Source organism: Zeus faber (genome assembly GCF_960531495.2).
Source record: "Zeus faber genome assembly, chromosome: 16".
NCBI classification, from domain to species: domain Eukaryota; kingdom Metazoa; phylum Chordata; class Actinopteri; order Zeiformes; family Zeidae; genus Zeus; species Zeus faber.
In genome coordinates this window covers 12,204,861-12,214,298 of record NC_137202.1, presented here as the reverse complement: position 1 = coordinate 12,214,298, position 9,438 = coordinate 12,204,861, and the positions used below count along the sequence as shown (strand labels likewise).

Genomic DNA, 9,438 nt, shown 5'->3' with positions numbered 1-9,438 from the left:
GTCCAATTAAATAGTCTTGAATAGTCTAACAGCTAACCGCCATTGAAGAAGCTCTTGGTTTTATTCTCCATGCCTATGTCATGCGATGTCTATTTGTATTGACAACTCCAAAATGCAATGGGCGGCACATCGAGACAGGAGGTCGTTATTAACTCTTATAGAGACAATTCAATTAGTCAAAGTAGTGTAACATGGGGATTGGACATTGAAAAGTGGCCATTGAACTGAAGAAATAGTCAGATACTTTTTTCCATCTTTATGAACATGAGCCACATCGAGTCAATTGGACACAAGCTTTGGGAACATGCACAATGTTTTCTATTTACTCATGCTATAGTAATACATCAGCGAGTACTGGGAACAAGCTATAACACTGTGACCAGGCCTGCATCCATTGGGGGAACCAGAGCTTGGTGCTGTTGGTGCACATTGTTGAGGCTCTTTAGGCTCTCGCCACACCTAGAGGGCCCCGTTGTCAGTTTTGCAATTGCTTGTTCTCAGGCAGTGTCTCTATGTGTCCCCTGCTGAAGGAGTGGATGCATTGGCGATAGAAGCTGACGATGCGCGACTGGCCCAGTTGGAAGGCCATGGACATGATGGCCATGCCGGCGATGATGAACAGAGAGGTGAGCATGAAGTACTTAGGGTGGTTGGGGACGATGTCCCCAAAGCCGATGGTGGTGAGAGTGATGAAGAAGAAGTAGTAAGGGTCGAAGCCCGTGATCTCCTTCTCCCAGATGGGGAGAATCAGTCCGCCCAAGAGAATGTAAGCAAAGACCACAAAGAGGATGAGCACAAAGGGCACGTCGAGTTGTTCCATATTGCCCCCTATGCCGGCGAAGATGGCGAAACCCTCGGGTGGCGGGGGCATGCGGTCCAGCTCCGGGCAGGACAGGCTCCTGAGCAGCGGGCTTTGTCTGGTGAAGTTCTCCCGGACGACAATCTTCTCGAAGAGCTCCTTGTTGTTGCAGAGCTGGACCGACTTCTGCTTGACGTCCGCCTGGCTGGCAATCACCTGCCGGATGTCCATGGGCTCGCGGATGACCACGTCGTGGCTGAACACATAGGTGCCGTCTTCCAGCGCGCGGTGGGTCACATTCCCGGCCTTCTCCCGGGCCTTTTTTGGGGACCAGGTGCGATAGCAAAGGGCTTTGCACAGCTTGTAGAGGCGGCGGTAGGCCCTGGACAGCAGCACAGCCAGGATATCGCCGACGTCACTGATGACCAGAAGCATTAGGGGGATGCCCACCATGGCATACAGAATGCACACCACCTTACCCAGCAGGGTCACTGGGTAGATCTCCCCATAACCTGCAATATGAGAGAAAATCTGCATTAAGATTTATATATTGAAATGCATCACATGTGTTTCGATGTGATATAATCTTTTCTGGCCCCATATTTAGTTCAGCCTCATTACTCCAAGGGGTGCAGTCCCTCTCCTCACCTGGTCCACATCCCCCTCACCTTTAAACCAGGCACCCAGGTAAACAGGCTGAGAGAAAATTGGTTTTAAGGCAGCACTGCCACCTATTGGTCATTTATGAGCATCACTGCATCTGTGGCTTCCCCACGTCTTTCTTTCTATGCACCATCAGGATGATTCATTAATTATAATTAACGGATACATCATACGTTGAAGAAAAGCTGCTATACATTAAAGAACATCGGTTGAAAATTCATATGAAGAGGTTAACAATGGGTCTTATTTACATATCATTCTGAAACCATGGTTGTTGTAAGCCTTGCATTGGATTTTGTTGTATTCAATTCAAGATATATCGACTTCATTTGAGCTGGGGGAAAATGCACGATTGCAAAAAAAAACAACAACACCAAGAAGACAAAACAAATGTGCCTATATGCCCCTCAACCCTGAAAACAAGTATCTAACAAGCATTTCTTGAGAAGTGAAAACACCCCTCCTCTCCAAAGTGACTGAGGCTTTAGTCATTTGTGGGCTTCCTGTGGTTGCAAGACCATTAGCCATTAGCAGGCTTCCTTTAACCACTCAATATCATGTATCATAAAGCAGCAGAGTTACTCATGTGTTGCTACGGCTGTTTTACTCATATTAACGTGCAACTTTAGCCGATTGCGTAGGAATTCAACGAAAGCTTTTTTTGTGGTACATTCATGTATAAGTAAGTATACTGTATATTGGTGTAGACATAAGGCGTATGTGCTCCCTTCAACTACTGCGATTTGATCAGCAATGAAGGAAACAACAACAACAACAACAACAACAACAACAATAATAATAATAATAATAATAATAATAATAATAATAATAATAATAATAATAATAATAAATAAATAAAGCTGCAGGCAGCAATCCCAGGGTCCAGTTTTTTCGCGTTAGATACGTATTACAGTTCTCCGGATCCTGTGCAATGTGGCAGGAGTTCAAAATGTTCGATTTGTACGACCACGCAGAGACGAAGGGTGGATTTATATAGCGTCGGTTCATGACGTCACAGAGTGGCCGTTCCCAACGTCACGCCAAAGTTCTTCGAGCCTGGGGGGGGGGGGGGGGGTGTAAAGTTTGGACGGCGACGCGTGGCTGGTTGGGGAAAGTACCGGGGAAACCTTTTTGGCTTCGTCGGTCTCATCGCCGGTTACGGTGCAGGGTTTGCTCCCTCCCGCTGCGGCTGCAGACCACACGTCGTCGAGGCGCTGCCCTCACGCCTCCCGTGCGACGTCGACTGGAAGCACGTTCCACAAACGTTCCACGTTGTCGTTTCGTCAGTGTTCTCTGCTGCTCAACTGAAATCCGCGCTTTCGTGACTGTTAATGCACATTATTGTTGTTTTGTGGGGGGTTTTTTTTTTGGATCTCGTTTATTTTTCGGCAACTTGAACAGTAAACCAAAACAAACGTTGTAATTACCTTGCGTAACAACAATAATAATAAATACATGCCCGTTTTAATTCGATCTCAGATATTCCTCTATTATCCAATTAGAATTTGTATGCTTTTTATTTTTAATATTCCAATTTATTCAAAATTGTAACGCTCAACTTTAGTAGGGTGGAGGGGGAGGGGGAGGGGGTTATGCACGGTTCGGCATCTCCAATCAGAGTGATCTTTTTCCCCAAACAAAGCAAATCAAAACCCTAGCTGTATTTAATTGACTCCATTTCTAGCCGCTGCGGAGCCGATCACAGCGTTCTCTGGCCCGCTGGCAAATGCCGCAGGTTGGGAGCCTCTGCACTGAAGGACATTCCGTCGGTGATGATCGGGTTTATCTGCCGCCTGCGTCGCCGCGTCAGTGGAATTACTGGACGTTCTTGTCAAACACGCACTCGCTGTGTACACACAGTGAAACGCCGGAGGAGACGGGGACGCGCCGGACGCGGACTTCGCACAGTCACCGGATTATTTCCCTCGAATGTAAGTGCACAACACACTGGATGAACTTACGTGGAACTTTATTTCTCATCGCGTGTGGATTGATTCGCTCACTTAAGTCATATTATATTTATAATTTAGAGCCAATTATTCATTTATTAAAAATCGAATGGCAATTTCAGCATTTGAGTGGTTCATTTTTTGGAATATTGGAATTTTATTCGAATTTCGTTACTGCAGCCGTAACATATATTATAAAGACAATTGTCGTCTGAGAACCGTCCGAAAAGTTCATCCGGCGCTCCTGCTGTATGATTGGCTGTTCGTGGCACCTGGTTGTTTTTCTGCTGTGCGATTGGCTGTTCGTGTCACCTGGTTGTTTCTCTGCTGTATGATTGGCCATTTGTGTCTTTGATCGTTGATCAAATGATCGAGATCGGCCCTACAATGAAATACATAAAACGTTGTGGTATTTCTATGAGTAATTACCATTGCACGGCCTCTATTTTTCAGATGACTTGCTGGATCTTCAACAAAGTGGATTCCGCTCGACGTGGTCACAAGTTTTTGTGGACTACTTTTTTTTCAGATTTTTCATTAATCCAGCAAAGTAAGAGGGACCAAAGAGATAAAATATCAATCGAACAGATCCACTGACATCTACCAGGTAAGAAAGTACATAAATATACACGTAGACCCAACGTTTATAATCTCTAACCACTACAGAGCGACAGTCTACACCACACCAATGGACATTCTGAATCAGAACCTGCACATTTATAGTACATAGTATGATGACGTCATAAAGCGTCTTACTCTAAATCTCATCTTGTTTATATTGTTTACCAACAGTGGCATTTCAGTCAAGCAGGACCAGCTGAATATTTGGGGTCATAGTTCAGTTTTTCCCTCATTTCTGCTCTGTATGTGGATGTGGATGAAACTTAAACCACAACACCTCAACCGCGTTCGTAGCTTCTGTCATTGTACTTTTAGCGCGATTGGACATATTTTGGTGTTAATTGCATTGGAGGGGCGTGACCCATAATAATAATAATCCATTAATAATAATAATAATAATAATAATAATAATAATAATAATAATAATAATAAATGCATTATATATGCATTACTTTCAGTAGAAATAAATTAAATATGTCCATGTTTATAACATATAGAATAAATAAGTAAGAGGACAAGACACGGTCAACTGCTAATTTCTTTCTCTTCTGGTGGAAAAAAAAAGGTAAAGTTCAATGGGCCTTTATTACTACTGTTCAATGGGCAGCCATTCACTACATACACACTAATTTTCCAAGAATAATATTTATCCATCCCTTTTAATGAATGTGCAAACAATGACTTTCCAAACATAGACTTACAGTATATGTAAATACAGTATGAAGCCATCTAAAAGGACTGCCCCACAGAATCGATGAGCACACGCCTTGTAAGGCCAGGTGACGAGCGGGCCAAGGAAAGCTTCTGTGAGGTGCTGTGTACAAATGTTGTCCATGACAAAGGCCTGTGGCAGTTTCTCCTACCACGCGTCATCCAAGCGGCATGTTCAGGGACCTCCGGCACAGATACAGAAGACAGGGTTGTAGACACCAGATTATTTTAGAGAGGTGGGCCAGCTGGAATTGGCCCAGGAGCAGATACCATGTGTCATAACACAGGCTCCATCCTCTGTGTGTGGGGATTGGGGTTTCACCTGCTGCTCGTTAGACCAACCAACTTTGGAGGAATGCTCAGACAGGATGGCTCCAAGGCCAATATCCCCAAGCCCAACATGTCCACTACTATGGTTCAAGGGCAGCAATGGCTCCAGATGCTTGAGAAGTAGGAGAGAGGTGAAACAATACCACTTGAGTTTTGTGAATGCCTGGTTGGCCTGGCAAGTCTACTGAAAGTCTATGGTGGTGCATTTAATGGGGTGGTAACTTGGGGAAACATGGAGTTGAAGACAAATGCTTGGCTTGAACGGGCACTTGAGGAATGGATGTAGGTAAAGAACCAGCAATGAACCCTGGAGAACAGGTAGCAGTTGTTGAACCAAGGCTGTGGAGTTTGCCACTTGGTGGGTGTGGCAGTTCCACATGGCACACGCCACACGAGTGGCACGTTCAGGGCCCTCCGGCACACAGACACAGACGAGGGGGTAGAAGACATACAAGTTCATTATAGAGAGTGGGTTAGGTGGAACAAGCCCGGAGCAGATGGACAGCATATCGTGGCAAGGGCTCCTCTCCTGAGTGTGTGTGGGGATGGGGGTGTTACCTGTTGTTCGTTAAACCAATCAACAAGCAACAGGTATAGAGCCACACTGATCCTGGGCCCAATCACCTAGACCCAGGACAGGTATGGCTGCTCAAGCCACACCATCCCCACACCAGGGTGGGCGAATGGAATCTGCTCTCAGCTGTGGGACTGAGGTAGAGGGGAGCATAAGCCTCAAGTAGAATGTGACAATTTGTGAGGATTTGTTTCACAGCGGGAGCAAGCTCAGCCATTGCTTCTTCTAATAGGGTTCTTCTCCAATTTGCCCGATGAGTGAGTGCTGTGTGTAGTTTTCTCCCCGCTGGCACTTGTGATGCTACTGTAGGTAGCCAACTACGCCGTTTGGAGCTGGACTTATGGAGATTTATGAACTCAACTTGCACATTAACTCTGTCTTGGATGCAATGGCATACAAATACGCGGTGTTGTATGCCCAGCCTGCTCACAGCGCGGGTTTAAAAAACAAAACAAACGCATGATAACACTTAACACAGCCTTTATTGGTGAAATTGCTGAACAGGAAGAAAAGCAAACACTCAAAACACACAGCCAAAGGGCAGTCTGACTAAAGCCACTTGTTGTCGCACCAACAACAGAAAATAAGAAGCAGGACAGCTGAGGTAAAACGGGGAGCATGACCACTGCATGAGTGGCAAACGCCCGGCAAGCTTGGGCGCATTAATGGCGAGCTCCCAAGACACAGCAGCTAAGGAATGAGCAGAGTCGGTTAAATACTGGAACGCGAGGCGGCAACAAACAGGAAAGTCAATTGAATAAGTCGGAAATTAAACAGAACAGGAATTCTCGCATGTGCCCAGTCTGATGGGGAGGGGGCTGACATACAACCAGTAGCAGCTGTGACAAAGAATTTCTACACGTTTAAGCAAGTCAATGTTTACTTATCCTTGGCGTGTAGCCCCACAGGGACTGGCCGGGCGGCAGCACTGACCCAGGCAAGCGATCACAACCCCCCGACAGCTGACGGGAGATAATCATGAGGAGATGAGCTACAAGCATCCACAGAAAAATCTGATCTCTCCAGAAAGCTTGTGTAAAGTCGTAGCACTCATATAGTGGGCTCGTCAGGGAACACGTGCGATACCCTCTAATACTGAAGCCCGGGGTACGAGCAATACGATTTTACCGCAAATTGTCATCATCTTTTTGATTGTTTGTTCATCAGGCATGTCCTTCATGACAAGGATGACAAAAAGGGAGACGAAAGAAAATTGGGAGAGGGCAGACAAGCGTGAGAACGACAGCACATGATACGACGACGGATAATCCCGATATTCTGCCACTCAAAATCACTAAAAGTTTGACGCACACATCTCTTAAATTGGAAAAACAAAATTATACTGTATGCGGGGAATTTGGACCGTTTCCATTTTGTCATCCAAATAGCAACAGATGCTCGTTTTGAGAAGAAATACTACCTACATTAGATTACCTGCAAAAACCAGACATATGGTTGACCGCTTGTCATAGATGGACTATGAACAAGCGAGCAAGCTTTTTTACTGCCCGGTAAGCTGATCACACAGTCATAAAGGAGCAAAGTGACACAAACCACAAGCAACTCAGACCGCGCCCCAAAAAGCATTCCAGTTCAATTTCCACCTCACATTTGATTTTCCAGTAAACCTCACATTTCTATGCTATTCAAAATGTCATGGCTCAGAGCAACAGTCCAGACGTGTACATTATAATGTGTTTGACCTCCCTCCCGCCACCTGTAACCTAAACACATGATAATAACCTACTGACTGCGATGTTGACTTACCAACCGTTGTAAATACAGTGCAACAGAAGAACAAGGAGCCGAAGAAGTTCCATCTATCTGGGTGCTGCAGCCACAGGGACTTGAAGCTTCGCTTGATGTGCGACTTCACTTCCAACACCAGCTCCTGCTCCGTGCTGTTCTCTGGAGGGAACACACCAAGGGATGAAAGCAATCGCAACAATGAAAATAATAAAAATGATCAAATGAAAACTATACCACTCCTACTGCTGCTACTACTACTGCTACTAAGATAGTTCTTCACTTTATGAATCAAATTTGGCCATGATAGCAGCTCAGTGATGCATGTGATGCTGAAATACAGTATAGAAAGTAAGAGTATGCACACTAACTTAACAACATATATATAAGTGCAAAATAAAAATAAGAAAAAGTAAGACAAGCTCAAGAATATACAATGTAGAATTTTCAATGCATGATAAATAGAATAATATAAGAACAATATATGCAATGTAAGATAACAATCTTAATGAAAAGCAACATAATTGTTTGCAGAGACGTACAGAGAGTATTAAAGTGAGTCGGTTACAGCAATATGTAATAATAACAATACTGATACTAGTAATAACAACTAATACTGTTAACTAACTATAACTGCTACTACTACTACTGCCACTATTACTGCTAATAATAATGATAATAATAACAAATATTAATTAATATGAAAAATGTAATAAATAATAATTACATAAATAAAATACATAAATAAAAACAAAATAATGTACTACTACTACTACTTATAACAATTATAGTAATATCATTATGAATAATAATAATAATAATAATAATAATAATAGACAAACAGTGGAATAACTTGACTCACTGCTGAGGTCCTGGATGTTACTGACAATCTGTCCCAGGAAGTCATGGTACTCCTGGGTGATGCTGGACTCCTGAGTGGCGCTGGACGCATTCGATCCGTGTCCTTCGACATAGTGGAAAACCACGGCTCCCAGAGCCGCGTAGCCGACCAGGGAGAGAGGGAGGATGAGGTGAGGGAAGATCTTCCAGAGGCGCGTGGCACATGGGGACTCTGCTCTGGAGCGGCCCTTCATCGTGCAGCTCTCCAGATGTCCTTCTCATAGTAAGTGGTGTGTACAGTGCGCAGACGCTGGAGGCACTAAAAGGACACAACCACCACCATCTCTCTGCACATTACAAACATTGGCTGGAGGCCTCTTGGGAGAGCGGTTATTGACTCTGCTCCCCCAACCCACCCAACCGCCCCCTCCGATAATCACTCAGTACTCTTGAAACACTTTTGATCTTTTAAGATCTTTTTTTTTTTTTCGCTATGGAGCTCCTGTTTTTTTTTTTAAAGCAACAGTGCCTGTTCGTTACCAGAGACAATTGGTTTTCTACACCCTTTTATTGCCTGTGTGACAGGTGCAGTGGGGCCGTTCTATATTTAGTGGACCATGGAGATGCCAATCGTGAACAACCAGAGATTCCAAATCTGGACCACAGATGCTTTTTCATTCCACACCAGTCATCATACATGGGTCATGACTGCTGTTGCCATTTCATTTAAAGTGGTAATCCGTCAGATATTTGAAGAAGAAAGGCACTCCTTAATGACTTGTAGGCGTACACTTCCACACCAGAAAGGGCCCAGGGTGCCTTCTATGCAAAAACTGCAGCAAGCGAGGAGCAAAAGACTCCACTGTCATTGATCATTCATCATTGATCATTGATGGGTTATTACAAAAAGCCTATAAGCTTAACTTATACAGTAAGATCCCAATGGACATGAGATTGCACCCTGGGAGACACCAGGGTTGAGAATGATTCGGACAGAGATCCTCATCATCATTACAATGTCATTACATATTATTTCAACCAACATATTGAAACAGTTTTTACAGCAGGCCTATTCAATTACATTATGTTGGGGGACATATGTTCAACTTGTTATATGTTAAGAGGGGCTGACAAATTTAAAGGTATTTTCATTGTTGAGCTACAGTGCACCTGTAAAACGAAGAAAAATAAAGTACAAAACCAAC

General features: G+C 44.1%; 1 protein-coding gene across 1 annotated transcript; it reads right to left on the bottom strand.

The window, feature by feature from the left end:
• Positions 1 to 475: 475 nt before the first annotated feature.
• kcnk18 (potassium channel, subfamily K, member 18) lies at positions 476 to 8,487 on the bottom strand (the record flags this gene model as incomplete). The annotated part of the gene is made up of 3 exons (XM_080016370.1): positions 476 to 1,311; positions 7,415 to 7,555; positions 8,256 to 8,487. 3 exons carry the CDS (start codon positions 8,485 to 8,487, stop codon positions 476 to 478), a joined length of 1,209 nt encoding a protein of 402 aa, XP_079872496.1.
• Positions 8,488 to 9,438: the final 951 nt, after the last annotated feature.